Source organism: Bactrocera oleae, chromosome 3 (genome assembly GCF_042242935.1).
Source record: "Bactrocera oleae isolate idBacOlea1 chromosome 3, idBacOlea1, whole genome shotgun sequence".
NCBI classification, from domain to species: domain Eukaryota; kingdom Metazoa; phylum Arthropoda; class Insecta; order Diptera; family Tephritidae; genus Bactrocera; species Bactrocera oleae.
In genome coordinates, this window is record NC_091537.1 from 88536910 (window position 1) to 88556897 (window position 19988).

Below are 19988 nucleotides of genomic sequence, written 5' to 3' on the forward strand. Positions count from 1 at the left end.
TCCATCTTTGTGCTGTCGACTTAACTATTTCGTAGTGCAAACAAAAATGTCACGTACCAACGACATTTTTTCACATTACACAAAACTCCACTAGAACCCCAGCAGCCAGCGAGCTAAGAGGAGCCGTATTACAACTATGCCTCATATATTTCATCGGCAACATGCACGATTTTAACACAACTCTAAATGCATAGCGGAGAGGCCGGGACATGCATATCCTGGCAACCTGTCAATCTCCTGCCTCCTGCTTCTGTCGTTTATCACATATTTTCTCGTTCATAAGAATTCCGTGAACCTTTGGTATTGGTGTCGCTACTAAATACCAACACATTGCCCTCTTTTGGTTTTTTTTCTATTTTTTGTTGTAATTTTTTTTTTCCTATTATATTTCAACTGGTTTTCCTGTCGGTCTTCCTGAATGCGTAACACTTTTTTTACTCACCTCTATCGGCATTTCCACCCACTTGTAGTTGTGGGTGTTCATATGTTTGTCGCTTGAATATTTTGCTCACGTAACAGACGCATAGAATACTATTATTTAATTTTATGCCAACATGTTCATCTTAATTTGCTTTGCAACGTTTTTCGAATTCTTTTTATTGGTCTCGTACATCCGCTTCTCACTTTTTTGTATTCGACATTCCCTTTCGCCCAACCAAATATTTTCTTTTTAGTGTTTTTTTGAGCAGAGCACATACTGGCTCTTTGTTGGTGTTGGAGCTTAATTAAAATGTGGTAATTAATGAAGTTGCTGAGTCTTTTTTATAGAGGGGACAGATGGCTAATTTTAGTTAAGTTAAGTTATCAAGTTCAAATTTTCTGGAAAATAATTTCAAATATACTATGTACATTATGATATATAAGCAAAAAATATACCGATTTTTTTAAAAACTTAGGATTTAACTTAGAATGTAAGTCCTTAACAAAAAACTAACCTTACAATATAGTAGGCATTAGGTTACAGAAGTATTTAAACATCTACAATATCTTGTCCAAAATAGCTAATCTGCTACAAACACTTCCTTAACTTCATACAACCATTAACATCTATCTATTCATTTCATTTCTATCAACAACATTGAATGTTAGTGATTTCAATTCTGATACTGTCAATGTCATTCAACTATTCAAAATTCTTAACAGCATAGAACATTGGTTGTCATTTGACTATAGCATGTTATTTGTAATAACTGTTTGCGTTATATGCATTGTTGTAGCATGTAAGATTAGAAAATAACGGAATTGGATGTTCATTTCACTACAAGGAGATTGAAATCAATATTCGCTTTCAATGACAGACAAAACCTTCCAAAGTTGGAAAGCCCAAACAACGTTATCAAAAACCATGCGTTTTTTGTTTTTATAGTTTCGTTTGAGAATTAAAAAAATCGCATGCAATTTTCTGCAGCATAAACAGTGTTTGTGCATAAAAAAGCCGAAATTACATCATGTAATCATTCGCTTTGTCCTTGAATGGAATTTTTCGCCTCTTTTTGAATCAGTAGCTTTATACCATATCAGAAGTTTTGTACGAATCCATGCTGATAAGTGCAATGTTCAAAGCAACGAATCTTTGAATGACTGTTGCTGTTTATTCTCTTTGTGGTGAATTAATTCATGTACAAAAAGCAAATTTGTGCGTAATTGAAATGAGTGGTGGATTGACATACATATATATGTAGGTATTTATAACTTGTTATGAACTACTATAAAACTAGTATGAATCTCAAGCCTAATTAATCAGTCGACTGTATTTTTACCACACAAAAAATTTAATGCTTTTTACGGTTTGATGTCCTACGCGCTGTCAATTGTCAGAGTTCGCTCTGAAATATACATATCTCATACTAGTTTGAAACAGATGCAGGAACTGTCCTGTTCAATTTATATTTTCATCAACAATTCTTATGCAGAATTTATGTTCCGTATTTTGTTTGAAAAAATTTTGATCCTTCGACGTAACAAAGCTTACTTTTTGATTCTTCAAAAAAATATGTAAATCTAATAATTTCCTGACTAGTTTGATTTCAACTGATTTTCAATTAGTAAATTCTGGTTCGGAACTGATATTTTTTCCGAGTAGCTTGTTATTTTACCACAAGGTCATGTTCCAATCTGAATGAACAACTTACATGAGCTTTGCTTAAGAGTATTACCAAATCCTTTTGCACACATTATCCTTCAATTTGTTCACTGATGTGCTCTTAATGTCCCATCATCATTTAAGAAAGTGGGAAGAAGCAATAAAGTGAACATTTTTCATTAGCAAACTGTGAGCAATTTTGGAAGCATATAATTGGTTTGCTTGCATCATACATATCTTATGCGACGTCGCTAAAGTCATACTGTGGTATTATTTTCAAAAAATAGTATGTCATTTTCTAACTAATATAACTAAAATTAACCAAATTTATTGTGGTAGTTCAGCACACATATGGTGTGTAGTTATCGAGATCGTCTCACAAGCCTCTTAAAATAATTAAAGATTTAATTGTTCAACCTCTTTTACTAATTAAGTTTTAAAGACTACCTCTAAGAATAAAGTTTTCCTTGCTTTATGCAATGACAGTAGTTTGTACTGGTACAGAAATGAAAATCAAAAGACAATACTTAATATTTTAAGAGAAGATACGAGTAGAGTGCTAAAGTGAACTGAGTATATGAGTGAAGGAGTAAGAAACAATATAGCTGGGTTAAAAATCTGAAAATTATTGTTTTCAAAGTAGATTTACGCGATCTCCAGTATTGTATATTATGCTCATGTATACTCAAAAATCATTATTGTAGCCTACAAAATAAGCTACCAACGCTTCGCCCATTTTTCCATACACTTGTTAGTGGTAAAAAAGGGTTGTATCAATATCGGAAAAAAATATTTACGAATTCGGTTTGCGCACTCAGTTTAAATGGACCAGTGCGGCTCATATTTCATTACTATTTTCGATGACGGTATTTTCTATTTTTGTAAGCAATGTTATCTTCAATACCTTTGTGAAGCACTTTATTTAATAACCTTTCTTAATATATTTATTTACTACAATTACCACACAACCTAAACCCTTCAAAACACATTAATTAACTGTCATTTGCTGCCAATTATCTAAAAGCGCAGTAATAATACGCTTAAGCTCACCATCCTTTATGTGAGTTTAATTGCTTATATCAAATAAGATAAACTCCAATGCAAAATTTGTGCTATTAACTGAGCTAAAACTATAATCAAATAGAATAAGGGCAGCATGGCGATAATAATTTTCATAAATCTAACATGTATATGTACACAATGTGTAAATGTGGGTTTAAATGCTTGACTTCTGCACACTGATCTATGTATTTGCGCATTTACCACAATCTCAACACATACACACTTCCACTCGAATATAATCATTTCTCTTTGCATACTTTTATGTACAACGCAGGGCACTGGAAATTAAATCTCCTTGTTGGAAAGCATTGCTAAGTGGGTAAAAAATATTTAATTATCATCAAAAAGTTTGGAGTTTTAGTCAATTGCATTGCCTGATAAAATGATGTGTGAACATTAGTCTAGCTGTACCATAAAGAGACCCAAGTGATAAATTTGCATAAATTATCTCAAGAAATAATTATTATACAATGGTTTTTATAGAAAAAATATGTCTGAGATGTGTAAGAACTTTTTAATTTAGTGTAATCGGCTCCCTTAGTATGTTTTTCTCGAAATGCTGTTTCCAGAGACGCTGAAGAAAATTTCTTCGAAACGGCAGAATCCAGCTTGAAATTTGTACGCTACCTTCTTAAATATATATTTATGATCGAAGGTATACGATTTTCGATAATAATTTCGATTTTTTAAGCCATACCATAAAGAGTAAATTTTCTCGCAAAAATATCTGTTTTTTGGAAAGCCGCCTTTCTGGCAAAAATCAAAATTTTGACTCGTCTTTCGATCATGATCTGTATTTATCTATTGTTATAATAAATTTTTTTGGTTTTTGGATTTGAGATAATTTTAAGCAGCAAAATCTTCCTCACTGCCAGACAACGTTTTTAGGTGGTCTTCCTGGAAATCGGCTACGGGATCAAGTTAATTCAAATTTTTATCAAAAGAAGTTACCAATTTTTGAAATACATTAAATATACATTCATTATTTTTATTTATTTATTAAACAATAATTTTCTAATCCAGCTCACAAGCATAAATTTTCCCTACTGGGTGTCTTCTTATACAAGTATGTAACACGTATTCATATGCACGTAGTCTTTGGTAGCGTATGCTTCTTGCATACATATCATAAAATATTCTACCTCGCTCTAACTTACGAAATGCACCGAGCAAAGCTAAAGCTGCCAAGATGAATTGCATTTGTATTCATTCAACATCATGTCTTCGCCGCTATCCTCTTAGTATCGTTTTTACTTTTTTTTTCAAATTTCTTAATTCGTTTTTGCTTGTTAATGCAACTGTTGTTGGCCACCCCAGGATCTTTTTCCAAGAACAAAAATATAAAAAGCAGCAATAAAAATTTTGAATAATTTCAAGCAAGACGTGACGCGCGATATCTGTCTCGACAGCAGCTTCCCACATTCGACGCTGACGGAATGACTGACTGACGCACTGATGCGCCTCACCGAGTAGGACCGACGGACTAGTTGACAGTGTGTGTGTGTACAATTGTCTCCGCGCAGCTTTCATCAAAGTCCTCTATATACATATGTATATAAGAGTATATAGAATGCGATTCTTACGCGACAATACAAATACAAACATTAAATAATTCATGCGGTCGCTTAGTAAGCGCACAGACTTGCATACATATGTACATAAGCTCCAGCTGATATGTTTGTGTGCGAGAATTGTTTGAGGGTTATAAAATCTAGAAGTATGCCCAGCAAATATAAATTTATATATGTATGTTTGTATTTCTTATCTTCACTCTGGCAACATTGCCAAGCAATAGTTATGTGTATACCCTGCACAGATTCGATTTAATCATCAGTTTTTGAAATATCAATCTGAAAATGTGCACACGTTCTTTTCTCCCCAAAAAGCTGCTCACTTGTCGGAACCGTCGATATCGGACCACTATAGCATGTAGCTGTCATATAAACTGAATGATCAAAATCACGTTCTTATACGAAAAACTTTTTCATTTGACAAGACATCCGCACGAAATTTGGCATAGGTTATTGTCTAAAGCAAGACTACAATATCTGAACATATTGTTCAGATCGAACCAGTAGAGCATATAGCTTTCATACAAGCTGACCGGTCCAAAACGAGTTCTTGTATAGAAAACTATTTTATTTTACAAGATATCGTCTCATGAATTGAACATAGATTATTTTCTAAGGCACCGCTACAACCTCCGAATATATTGGGCTTATCGGACAACTAAGTGTAGCATATAGCTGTCATACAAACTGACCGCTCTAAATCAAGTTTTGGTATGGAAAGTGTTTTTATTTGTGAAGGGTATTATAACAGCTGAAGTTAACGTTTTTTTTTTTGCTTTTTGATTTTGTTTTCGTTTTTGTATTATTTGTATGTCCTCCATGCATGCTGCCTTCCTCATAAAATACAATGACACTGACATTCTCATCGCATCGCATATTGTCTGCATCACCGTCAATGACTTTCAACTAATGTGCAGCCACATGGCCACACTAGGACAATACAATGCCGAAGACATTGTTGCTGTTGGTCGTTGGTTATAACTTGCACGAGTGCAGCGGACAATAGAGAGCAAAGAGTGGGCTGTAGAAAAGCAGCGTCGTTTTTAAGTGTTGAACGACCGTCGCCGGCCCACACAGTCACCATTGAAGGCAACTAACCGAAAACGGGCGACAGACAAAGATTTTCAAGTGAAAAAAAAATTTAAAAAAAAGTGGTATTCAAGCACAAATACCACCATCCAGCGCAACAGCAAAAGCAGTTCTACCTTTTTTAATATTTGTTTATTTTTTCCCTCCTTGATGCAATGAATGTGAATGTCAGTATGCTCCTTGGCAGATATTTATACATTTTTGGTCGCTTTTAAATACAAGTATAATGCTGCAGTTGTATTTTTGTGTGTTGATATGTAGTATTGCGGCTATTTTCGCTCTCATCTTGGAGGGTTAGCGCTGTGGCATATGAATTTATTAAGTTTTTGTTGTTTTACACAAATTGGGGGTCTAATAGAGCAGCCACTGTGGATATAAATTGAAGAGGGTAGATTTTTGTGCCTTTTTTGTTTTACGGTAGTGTAAGTCATGGTTACATGTCTCTAGTGCAAGGGGTAATTGGATTTTTGTCAAACATAACAGTAAAATCTAAATTTGGGTATTTACGTTGTTGTAGCTTTAAATTTTTGGAGAACTTTATATTAGTCAAGGTTGTTACACTGGTTCACAAAATTTGTAAGCGCTTTTGCCTTTTATCATAGTTGCAGTTGTTGTTATAATGCAATAGTAGAAAACATATTCGTGGCGAATACCTTGACCGTATATAACTCAGACAATCGATTTATAAAGACCTATATTGCTGTTGTTCCTAAAATAATTTTGAAGAACAGTGCCAACTTGACATTTCCTTGCTCAGATAAAAATCTGTGTCCGTTGCGGCTAGGTAGATCCGACTATCGTGGGCACAATATATAGACCTATCTACGGCTGTGCTTTCTTCTTAAGAGGTTTAGAGGGTAAGGTCTATCATAATCTTTCTCCAATGCCTTAAGAGAACATAGAACTTTGTAGATCTTACTTACTTTACTTTTTAAACATGAAAGATGTAATGATTTTCTATAAACTTAGAGGTTACTAGTGTTTTAAGGTGTCATTATATTCCTTTTCTTCATTCATATTCTTAAGGTTGCTGCTCTCAAAAGTCTCTCGTAATTATATGGAGAGAATTTATGTTATACCTCAAAAATATTTTTCTTCGAAAGCATTCTACTAAATCCAAGTTCGGCAAATTACAGCTTGTTTACCTACAAAATTAAATTCGCCAAGTGTGGATATAAATTTTTTGGAAAAACTTATAATAGTCAAGGTTTTTACTCAAATTTACGAACAGTGCCCCGCACGTTCCGGTAATTTATAATTCCACAAATGACGAAAATTTTTTTTCGTTGTTTTTTTTTTTATCAATTTATACCCAGCTTAGGTTCAAACAAGTTGGTGCACGTGTTTTCAATAGTCGCAAAAACTTTTTCTCTTCCCGCCCACCTTGTATACATCATGCTTTTTAAAATATTCAGAAATAGAAAGTAAGAAAGAAAAAGAATATTCTATGTACTGCAAGTTATATCCGCGAGTTTAAAAAACGTTTTGTTATGTCGCTATAATTATGGTATAAAATATTTATGGCATAATTTGGCACTCCCAGTCAACAAAGTATCAACGCTTGCTTCACTAATCAGGCCACGCCAGGCAAACAATTTAACGTTTCAGCAATTTCCTCGCAATTAATCGAAGTATTAAGGTTGGCGGCTTGAAAGTTAAGGAAGTAACCGTAATAAAAAAAGTCAACCCAACTAATTGCAAAGGGAACGTCGCCGCGGATGACATTGTGCTCCAGCGTTGCTCTTCATCAAAAGCGAAGTGGGCCGAAAATGTGTTGTGTCCAAGTGTAAATTCTGTCATAAGACAAAGGAAACAGAATAAAAGTTAGCAAAAACAGTGAAAAAGTAGCAGTGAAGATACAAAGGGCGTATAGATGATGAATAGTTGTAACGAGGGCAACGTTTGATTTTATTTTCATTTTGCTTTAGATTTTTAATGACAGTCATAAAAAAAATGTCTAAAGATTTTTTACAGATGCTTCGAAGAAGTTAAAGTACTTACAAACATGGACCGCACGTGACATAAAGACAACGTAAATAAATTGGGTCTGCTTTGCGGTCAAGCAAGTACACGAATATTAACAAGCCAAACTATTAATAAAGTGATGAAAAGGCGATCAGTATAAGATGTAAAGTAATAGCAAGGCAGAACCAACTTATGGCTGAAGCTTAGAGATATATAGGGTGGTGAAAAATAATATTATACTTTTTTTTAGTTTTTTTTTTTAAATTTTATCAAACATTAATTTAAATTTCGCATTATGTCAGATTTTACCAATTTCGTGCGTTGATCGCCGGCTGGTCAAAATTTTTATCTCTCACAAAAAGTCGTTTTTTGTGAAAATTTACAATTTCATTACTGAAGTGTCGAAAATAATTATATCAATAATCTTATTTCTTCGATGTTGTTTAATACAAAAAACTGTCAATCATATAATTTCAGTTGCGAGTTACCAATCTCTCGACAAAAAGTTATTCTGAACGGTATCTGGTCCAGTAATATTCTTTAATTGGTCGTCTTTTACGTTTGGAAAAAGCTAGTATCAAAAGATCCTGCAATTTTGATTGATATAAAATAAAACTAATTCTGGACTGTTTAATTTTATTTAAGGTTTATAGTTAAAAACTCTTTGAGCTGTTAAAATTTAAACAAAATTTGACAGCTGTTAAATTATAACCCTGCGTTCGCGAAACAACGAACTGTAATGAAGTGCGTGTAGGAAAATTTTGTGTCACCCTCACAAGACTTGCTGGCGACTTATAAGACAATAAATGTCTCAGAAAGTATTTATATATTATTTTATGACCAAGCTCAACAACATGCCAGCTTCTTGGCTAATGACCAAAAACTTTTTATTTCACATTTGCGTTAATGTGATGACAAAGCTTTGATAGGCCATACTTGGCTGCTGTTTAAAACAGGAGAGTAAGGAAAGGAACAGCATTTCTGTTAACTTATGCTTCAAGTTGAAATAAGACAAAACAAATACAAAAGATGTCATCAAAAGTTGACGGAAGGAAATACAGGAAGTTTCACAAATGTCAACGCAAAGTGACATGCTCACGAAGCAACAGCTGTGACCGCAATAAACAAATGCAACAACTATTTAAGATAAACCTCACACAGGGCCGGAGAGAAAGAGAGAGCAAATATGGCTGTGTTATAAACAAGGTGTGGAATAAAACAAGAAATGGCAAAAAGTTTTACAGAAATGCGTTACAACTGAATTTGATTGCTGCTGAAAGCAGAACAACAAACCACTAGATACCAACATAATCATAAGCATTATCATCATTAACACTAGGCAAAAACAAAAGTAGGCAATAATAACAACAAATACGGTATTTAAGAGCAGCTGTGCACAAAAGCCAAGGTCTTTGCGACATAACCTCACAACCACTCGGCATTAGCATAAATGCGCAGAGAAATAATTTTTAGATATTAAGATTATAATTCGCATAAAATATAATGAAATTGCACAAATTCCTGCATATTTATTATTATTAGTGATTTGCATGCCATTTTGTTCTTCGAATCAGAGCGAAAAGTGTTTTTTTATGTGCTTAGTAAAAGCTTTCTATCGACAGAGGTCACATCAACTGGCGGACTGACGGACTGACCTCAACCGAGTGACGACGTTTCATTAAACGGATTTGTGAAAGACGCAAATTATAAATGAAGGTGAAAGGGCAACACAAATTAGTTTGTAGAAATTCAAAGTAGAAGAAGGTTATGAAATGTGGGCCCAGTAGGGAAATGCAAATTTTCACAATGAGGATAAAAATATATTTAATCAGCAAGAAATCACACCAGAGGCCACTAAAGTTTAGTGGTTAAAGATGCGCAATACTTTTTCTTCGGCTAGGAGTTCATTCCAAATTTTCCACCATCACCACAAAATTTCTTTGCACAAGGTTGCTTCCTGGATATCTCCTGGTAATGTTGTAATAAGGTGATATGAAAGTAATATATTTGATTGATATAACCGCTGTTGATTCCAAAAGCTATCGAATTTATATTTATAAGTCGAGGGCTCAGTGTAAAACCGTTGAGCTTCCGACGGAGCTCAACAAAGCGGGTGCTTAATTTCTTTATTGCATTAAATCAGTTGAGAATTGGAGCAGTTAGAGTTGTCGAAACTTTTCAAATTTAAGGAGGGAAAAATATTGTCACATTTAACTCGTTTGTAGAATTATAAAAAACAGTATGGGAGCATCAATATACATTCAACACTTAAGTAACAATAAAAATTGTTAACTTCAGATACACCGAAGCTATACTACCCTTCATAGGTACATTTCTTATAGCAGAAATGTTAAGAGAAAAATCTTTATATTGATTTAGATCGTTGCCTTAGACAATAACATGTACCAAATTTTGTGAAGTTATCTTGTGAAATAAGAAAGTTTTCCATACAAGTACCTACTTTTAATATATTACTTTGTATGACAGCTATGTATATGCTTTAATGGTCCGATAACGTGGTTCCAACATATTGAACCCTTTTTTTTTAACAAAAAGTTTGTGCGAAATTTCAGATCAATATCTTAAAAAAAGAGGGACTAGTCCGCGTATATACAAACGGATAGATCTAGCTAAATCGAATCAGCTCGTTACGCTGATCATATCAATATATATTAGTAGGGTTTCCGACGTATCCTTCTGGGTGTTACAAACTTCATAGCTAACTTAACATACCCTTGTTAAGGTATAATAAAACAACTGATCCTATATTGGATCGTATCATTGCTGTTGGTCAATAGTAATTTTATTAAAACTAGAAAATCGCACACGTTATACATCAAAGCAATGTGACAAGAAACCATCCCAAACACCTACACATCACCCCCATCACAAGTACTTAGCATTCACATAACCTTCGGAGAAGTCTCTAATACTGATGGCTTTCAGTCTCTTGTTTCAATTCCATTCATGCATTCATGCGCTTTCTTCGATTTTCTGGGACATGTCAAATGTGTTTCAATAAGTATTCAATGCTATTGTTTCATATGCGTTTAATACAAATGAAACCACTACACACATGCGTAACGCAACATATTTTTAGGCGCTCAGCCCTTATAGTGAACATATGTAGGCAGTTCAATTGTTTGTAGACCGAGAACTGAAATAGGCTCTACCAGAGCTGTAGAATATAAACAAAACAATAGCTGCGCAGACACTTGATTTGAATGTGAATTTTTCCATTCAGCAGTTTACCTTTATGCTTTCTTATTTTTTATAGAAGTATACTATATACTCAGTTGTTAAGATGCTTACGTAAAGCAATAACACTTTCAGCGCGCATAGCTTTTAGCTTAATGAAGTTAGCGCGCATTAACTTTGCCAATATATATATTTTTTTCATCTCTACTAGTATATAGAAGGCAACACGTTCTTTGGCGTTTTACTTGCTTAACATATTTGAGACATTATGCTTTGCAATCGAATTAGCTTAAACATATTCTAATCGAGCGGAAAGCCATATGCGTGCTATATACTCGTATTGGCGTTGTGGTCCGCCTTCTTGCGGAATGCAAATTTATTGATATACGCTCCTAATGTGCTAATATCGTTTATCGGTAATGATTGCTCGAAATGAAAAATAAATGCGTGTGCAAATGAATTGGATGAAAATGTTTTATAGGCATAATATATGTACGTACTATGTAAAAAAATTTAAATTTTGTTTTAAGTATAATTAAAATTTTTAAATATGAATAGAGATATAATTAGAATAGGTTTTGAAGAATTTCCATACTTGTGCTTTGATTTGCTATTTAAATTCTAATTTGACATTCGTTCAAGAACAATGGTTCTTTTTTGTAACTCAAAATATACTTTTAGGCGCAATAATATTTAATTCAGGGATGAAGAACCGTAAAGGACAAATTTGATTTTCAAGAATATCGAAATTAATAGTTATAGTGTTCATTAAATGTCGTTTTGTGTATCAATTATTTATCAATTTATTAAATCAGCTATAATGTGTTGTTGATTGAGAACCGTTTTCTAAAATTCTAAATAAATTGCTTTGAATTTGTATGAAAATAAATGTTTAATATCTTTTATTGTGAACTTCCGAATTTCAATTAGGTCGAATATGGCTTCCACTATGATGAAGTTTTGTTTTTCTTCCTGGCCCTCTTTAACATACTAAAGGTATATGAAGAATATTTTTGAGAGACACACCGAAATGACAGCTCAAATTAATTGTTTTAAATTTTTAAGGGTATATTTGTACATATGTATTTCAAAAATACACAGTAAATTATGGAAGACAAAATTTAAATTTTCGAGTTATATGCGATCTCCAACGGCAATAAAAAGTTCTACCACTATTGCACTAATTCCGTCCTTCTCCGTGAATGAAACCCAACATAAAAATTCTCTACTAGAAGATATTGACCTTCAATGGGAAAAAATCAAAAATTCACAAAATATTTCAAAGTTAAAAAAGTGAAATTTTACCCGAAATTAAAGATGTTTTAGGCCTGCCAAAATTGGATTTTTGAACAGATCAAAAACTGTTAAGTCATTGCTTGGGGAACTATATACTATATATACGGAATATGTAATATTCTTTTTAATTACAAAGAAAAACTATTTTTTAGAAAATTATAACTTAAAACTTGTGGCCAATTACTGCACTAAACTACGAGCAGATCGCTCTATGGCCACTTGGTCTGTCTAAGGTATTTTGGTTAAATTTTTTTCTGGCAGACCTCTGTGGTAAATAGGCCGCAATCGGTGTAGTTGCTTATCTCTGCATGACACTTACTGACTTGCAGGTTGATACTAAACTAAATTTCTACGAGTTATTTTCCAACTTGACACACAATATTCTTATCAGGTGAAATAATTTCTAGGATTAAGAATATTTGTGGTAGTCCTTCTTTGTTTGCTAAAATTGTATTTACTATTTTTCTATAAACTTAGCTTAACTATTTACATACATGAATTAATTTTTCAGTTAGTTGAATGCAAACCTCAGCCAGCCTCAAAATACTAGCTATTCAAAATAAAATCTTTCATTTCAATTTCACCCTAATGCGCTCTATTATCCTCATTTTTCATTGTGCGCATTCCTCTTGTTCAGTTTTGCTTATTTTTCTATTTTTTCAAAACTCAGTTTGTTGATTTTTAAATAATTTCATTTAAACTTATCATTATCAGTTGCTTGCACAGCGCTAAAAAGTGCGAATGAGGGGAGAAGATGATAAATAACAAACAGTAATCAGAACGAAATGTACTGTACTGAATGAATTTACTTGTAAAAAGTAAAACAAAAAAATATAAAATACAAAATTCGCGCAACAAGACGACGTGTTCATTTGTACGGAGTGAATACTTTGCGCTGTTTCATTATATAGAAATAAATAAACATACCAAACTTAAATGCAATAACCACACGCAGCTGAGTGACCATCATTTGCATTTTCCTTACCCACCGTTATTCTTAATGCTTATGATAGCGCCACTTTCAAATGGGGAAATGGTTGTAGCGGCATTATGTGAGGCTACAAACTTATTGCCGGCATGATGCATGCCTCATGCTGCCGTCTAAACATACAACAACACACACACTCCAAGAAATTTGCATTTTTTGCATAATTTGCATATAAATATTGAAATTCCTATTCACCAAGTGTGCACCACCCAAGAGCGGTTCGATGATGGTGAGTGCTTGGTGGCAGCAGCGGTGTGGGCGCTTCTTGTCCAACAAAGCCATTTTCTAACACACACACACAAAGCCAACTACACGCGAATACTAATGCAAAATAAACTTTATAATACGCTAATCATAGAATACACGCGCACATAGATCTATCTTTCTGCTTGTTGTCGCCGTTATCCTTGAGCTTACAAGCGCATACCCTCTCACCTCCACCGACGACCTGTGTGTAAGCTGTGAAAATTGAAAAATGCAAATTTTGTATTGAATTTTGTACACAGCTGCTGACAAAAGCCACAGCTGCGCTGCTATAACGAGCTGCCCGCTGCTAGTAGTTGCCGCAAGTTGTTGTTGTTACAGTTTTTTCTATTTTGCTTCGTTTTCCGCGACTTGCTATTGGCATATTTTGTTTGTTTATTTTGCCTGGCAACAAAGCATACTTTTTTGCATCATATCGCGTAGTCCTTGCTGGGTTCGGTATCACTACATGCATAAGTAGCATTTTACATTGCATACTTTTAGGCTTGTTAGCTTAGTGTGAAGCCGGTTTAGTTGTGTAAACCATGTATGCAAATGTTAATAGATTTCGAAAATTAAATCAATTGAAGTGCGAGAACATGATGGTGATTGGCTGGCGAATCAAGTTAACTGTTTTAAATTTGGATGCGATGATGGGCGGTAGGAAGTGTATAGTGTGAATTTGACGTTGTTTGATTATCGCTTAACATGTAGATTGCTACAGACGTATTTTTTTGTAGCTATCTTGCTCTGCACGTATCAAGGTCCTATACCGTTCAGTCTATTTGGTTGGATTTTTATTGTCTACCAAGCTGGTGGTAGACTTCAGCGTCAGCTAGACAAAATTTTCTGGAACGAATTCTTTCCGGTCTACCTGCACTTTTCTGAATTTTGCGTTTACAGTTCCTTTAATTAGATTTTGGGGTAACAATTTTTTAAAACCGCATCAAAAATTAATTGTCTCTAAAAAGTTGAGCGCTTGGACATTGGTCTGGATGATATTTAAGGGGCACACATTGCGTGAAATTGAAAAAAAGGTTTTTTTTTGGCATATTTTGTTAGGTTATACCTTTGAAATAATTTTCTAGAATTTGAAGTTAATATCTCAAATAGTATTTGTGTTATAGCCTTCTAAAGTGTCGCCGCTGAGTTCAAACAGATCCATCAGTTTATCTTAGATAATTTTTCTGCATGTTCTGTGTATAGTTTTCCATAAAGTTCCATCTCCAATTTGTGTAGGCCAAAAACGACCAAACTTTTCGTTGAAATGCAACTTTTTTTAACGCCGCCATTTTTTTTAAATATAAATTTTGGAGTTTTTTTTCGACCGTAGGTCATAGTTCAGGCGATATCTTGTAGAGAAAATTTTTTTTTCAAGTTTCATCTACGAAAAAGCCCGAAATCACCGCAATAGTAGGGATCTCTGTTTTTAGGCCGTCGGCGATCGCATGTAACTCGAGAAATATATGTATACTGTTTTCTTCAAACATTTTACTGATTATTTTTGAAATATGTATAAGTATATGCTTGAAGTTTTAGAGCATTATTTACAAAAGTTTGTTTTTTTGTTATTAAAAAAATCGACTTTTTATGCAGCCATACTGTGTGTGTACGTAAGAACGATTCCCATGTAGAAGTCATTGGTGAAATAACGAGACCATCGCTAATTGATCTGTGTCTGTGTGCTCCTTGTGTTTGATAGTACCGCGTGCCTTTTGAATTTTTAAAATGCAGCTTCATATTTTTCTTTGACTATTTTCAATTACAAAATGAGCTTAGTTTTGTCTCGCGGCACAAAAACGGTTGACCAAACACATTCACGAATTCTACCTTTTCTATCATAAATTGTTAATATGCTTAGTCCTTTTCGTTCCCCGAAATCTTACAAATTCTGTTACAACTCTTACAAAATTAAAACATTTCTCATAATTAGCAACGTTGAAGTTACCTTTATCTACCGCTCACTAATTGCGCTGAACTTTTCCTTCACTTTTCCTCACTGTCATCGAGTCAGCTACACGTGACATATTTCTTTACCTTTTCTAGACATTCTTACGCAAATTAACTAAAAAGTTGCTAAACTAAAATGTTGCATTTATAACGAGCCAAACTTAAGGGAAATGAGTTGTTTGAAGTGCAGAAGAACAACAAGCTGAGATATTTGGGTTTACTCCGTTTCCTTCTTTGTTATATTCTTCTGCGTGTACATTTGCGAGCAGTCAGCTGTAAACGCACCTAAAAGTATGCTGCTAACTTGCAAAACTTTAAAACACAGCGCACACATTTTTAATGAGTTTACACTGCGTGTGAATGGGATGGAGCGGTGAAGCTGCGTTAAGAGCTGAGAGATTAAAAGAGCAAAAATCTATAAAGCTATATCAGGTATAAATAAATTTCAATTCATTAATTCAGTTTGGGTGCTTATTTTAACTCATTTTAAGCTATTTTTGAAAAAACAAATGTTAGCATTGCAAAAATTGTGAAAAATACAGCGTTTATCGCCTAAAAGCATGCTACAAAATACCCTGCCGTGCCACATGTTATGCTAAAAACTTTATATAGCTCCTAAAGGTATGCTACAAAAGACTATTTACAGCGTTTAGCTTTTAAATGTATGCTAAAAAGTTCCAGTTCCACGTTGTTTTGTTGAAATATATTTACCTCCTAAAATTATACTACAATACAACATCAACTAAAAATCAGCAATATTTTTAATTAAATCGCAGCACAGCTGTCGACTGTTACACGGTACATTTGCTAAGTAAATGAAATAGCATATATACACAGATATAGAGTGCTAAAAAAGAAAACATATTTCGCTACAACAATCGAAATTAATGTTTTGTTTTTGTCTGTTGACGGTGCTTTCATTCATTTACTAACAAGTCGTTTCTTGCCTTTTTGTTTTTGTTTTCAACAAATATTTCCCCTACATTGTTTGCGCCCAGAAAAGTGGAAACCCAGTTTCTTTATGTGCTTGCTTTCTTCCCAACTCTTACCCTCCCGTCTTTACTCATGCAACATGTTTTCGTCAACTTATTTTACGTTCTCGGTTAATAGCTGTAGCGGCAAAAACAATTGATGCTGTCGTTTCTGTTGCTATGTAAGTATTGCGGGTGCCGAAGCTCCTGCTTCATAGCACAGAATAAATACAGCATGTAAATACGGGAAAAAGTACAAAAAAGAGGCGTACCTGTATAACTGTTTTGTCGGTGATACGATTGAAATGCGTTGAGGCAGCTGTTGAATGCTTACGTCGGTCCATACGAAAAGTTTTATGAGATTGAGTTGGGGAGTTATTCTGTGTTTTGTTGTCACATGCCGTTGGCAGTGAAGTTTTAATCCTGATAAACAAATTACTCGAGTACATACTTTCCTTTACCAGCAAAAGTGTGTATGTATTCGTAATTGTTGAGGACTGATAAATGTTCCATAAAGATTTTTGAGAGCTTAAAGCTACTAATTATTCAACAGACACTACTTTTAAGTTGTTTTCAGTGGTGTGTTATTTAAAATCAAGTACCAAATTTTGCTACTAAATACAATTAAGTGCCTGAAATCACTGCTGGGTAGGTTTAGTTTACACTGAGTACTTTCAATTTTTAATAAATACTATACATGAATACCGTATACTTACTTACTGAGTACTTTATATCGATACGGCTTACTTTTATACGATTAAAAGTATATGAAACCGACAATGAGTACTACTTAACGGTATTATACAATTAGAACAGTGCTTAGTAATTTTATATAAATCAGTTCTGATTACTTTTTTCCTTATATGGTACCCGAAAATATTACTGAATATTGGGAAATCGCTCTGAGCACTTGATTATAGTCATTGAGAACTGAAGACATTAGTTCGTGCTTAGGTTTATACCAAATGTTGTGTCCTAAATCGGTAATAACTATATTTCTAATTCACTAATGGTTTTCCTTCTTCTTTGGCACTACAACTGTGGGTCGGTCTGAACCGAGGACACAATATTTTACTTGTTGCCTCTGACCTTTGCGAGTTTAATTTGCAAGTCTCTATAACAGTTTCCCATGTACTTGGTCCTACCGTTGCATGCGTGGGCGCCCTTGCTTTCTTTGTTCACCCATTGATCTCGAATCGTAGGAGTTTTTCGCTGGCACCTCGTCTTCCATGCGTACGACAAGGCCTAACCATTGCATTCATTGATTAAGATGTGTTTAACTATTATATTCATGTCGCCGTAAAGTTTCTTATCTCGATTCGTCATCTTCAATGTTTCTGCGCCATATAATAGGATTCCTGTCCTATAAGAAATTTATGGAGCGTAGTTTTTATTCAAGGAGAGATTGATCTGCTTCTCAATTGTCTACCAGTCCAAGTAGCAGCTGTTGGCAATAGTTATATATTTTGCGCTTTCTCTTCAGGCTTCGATTATGCTGGTTCCGAGAATAACAAAGTCTTACACTTTTCTAAAATACCGATTTAATCCATAGTCTCTTGCTTTCTTTCCATTTTTCTGTCAGTGGAATATGCTATAAACTTTAGAATACTGGATGATACTACTTTTACAATTACTACAATTTATTGCCATACCTTTTATCAACAATTTTTAATTTTTTATAGACATTTTGTTGACGTTATTGTTTTCTGGAATGGATACGGTTGTTCTTCCTCTCATATTTACATACATATTATATATTGCAGATATGTACATATTGTAAATACATAAATTTGTACATAAAATGCTCTCAGGAGCAAATATTGAAAACTGAGTTTTCATTTCTCAGTTTGTTAATCGAATGAATGCATCTGAAATAAGCTCACTTCCGTGCAATATGCTCACACAATTAAAGTGTAGTGCTGGCAATGTGAGTGTGTCCGATAAAGAACATAAGCTTTTCATTTCTGCAGTGAATTCGATATTCACTCCCCGTAGAGCAAAAGCAACAACAGCAGCAACACAAAATATATAAATAAATAAATTTTCCACTTCAACGCATTCATTATTTGGTCGGAGTTGAAAGCAGAGATTTTAATTGACATTTGTAAAAAGTTGTTGTACAAAAATGTTTTATGTTTTTCATTTTCATTATTTCCTTTATTATCTTTCTGCACTAACTCTCTTGCAATCAGTTTGCTTGGCTTAACATAAATAGTTGCTACGGCTCTCGTCAATTGTCAGAACTATGAGTTTGAACTTTATTTTACATTTTCATATGTTGTGCTTTATTTTTGTTTTTATTAGTTTACATTTTTTTTTTGTTTTGTATTAATGTTGTTGCAAAACTGTTAAAAGTGTGAACAGTTTTGAAAGTAGCACATGTTTTCTAATTAGTACAGTTTAACTTAGTTTATTGATGTTAATGAAAAGCATTATTCAAGTAGCTGTTTATATAGATATATGGTGGGTTTAGATGACTATGAACATGTAATGACATATAAAACTACAGATTTAGGTCGATAAATAGCAAGCATATTATGGTAAGTCAAGTGAAAAAGAGCTGTTTACAGAGAGCAGTATAGATTCAGTAGGTCAACACAGTTATGAGAGCATTCAATATTGAGAAAAATATTCCGTATATATACAAGTAAATTTTAATTAACATTTTTGTTTGACAAATGGTGTTTATTGCTATGCCATATATTTTTATCTCAAATATCAAAGGAGATTTTCGTTTGATCTATTGCAAATGGACCCATTTTAATACCATTTTTAATATTCATGTATGTAATTATAATGTATCCAAAACAAATACGTATATCTACTATATGTGCGTGTATATACCTTCGAATGGTTTTTGCATACGAACCGTAAGTTCTGCATTGTAGCGGAACTTACGACCCCATTTTCATACGTGTTGTTATTAAAAATATTAGCAAACATACTGTTTTTTCTTGTATTTTTTTCCAAAACAAAATTAAAACATGCTTGCCACTTGGATAACTCTGTTTCAAAAAAAACCAAAAAAAAAAAAAACTATATAAAATTAAAAACTTGTTTAAAATATAAATATATAAAAAAATAATAAAATATATAATAATAAAATAATATAAAAATATAAACAAATACAAAAAAACACAAAAACAAATTTAAAAAAATATAAAAAATAAAATTTTTTTTTATAAAAATTAAAAAAAAACATAAAATTACATACAAAAAATTACAAAAAAAAATATAATTTATTACTATATAAAAATATTAAAAAAAAAATGTTTAATAAAAAAAAATAATAAAAATATGTTACTATATAAAAAAAATTTATCAAAAAATGTAATAAAAAATATGTAAAAACATTAAATAAATACGCATAACAAAAATTATTAAATTTATAAAAAAAAAAATTCATATGAAACAGTATCGCGGAGATCAGCACCCATCAAGAAGAACAATAAAATACGCTCAAAACAGCCGCGTCTTTCCAAAAAAGTGAAATTTATCAGTAAGTATACCATAAATATTATTACTTTGTAATTAAAATCAAAATTATATACAAATTTGAATGATTGCTTCAA

General features: G+C 33.1%; 1 protein-coding gene across 4 annotated transcripts in view; it reads left to right on the top strand.

Annotated features, from left to right (window-relative positions):
* Positions 1-19988, top strand: part of stai (stathmin) — a 174413-nt gene that overhangs the window by 91840 nt on the left and 62585 nt on the right. For 2 of the 4 annotated variants that reach the window (XM_036359848.2, XM_036359861.2), the window contains exon 2: positions 19832-19915. The exons of the other annotated variants lie outside the window; for them this stretch is intronic. In XM_036359848.2, the coding sequence (XP_036215741.1) occupies positions 19832-19915 (84 nt within the window). The remainder of the gene's footprint in view (positions 1-19831; positions 19916-19988) is intronic. 4 annotated transcript variants of the gene reach the window in all.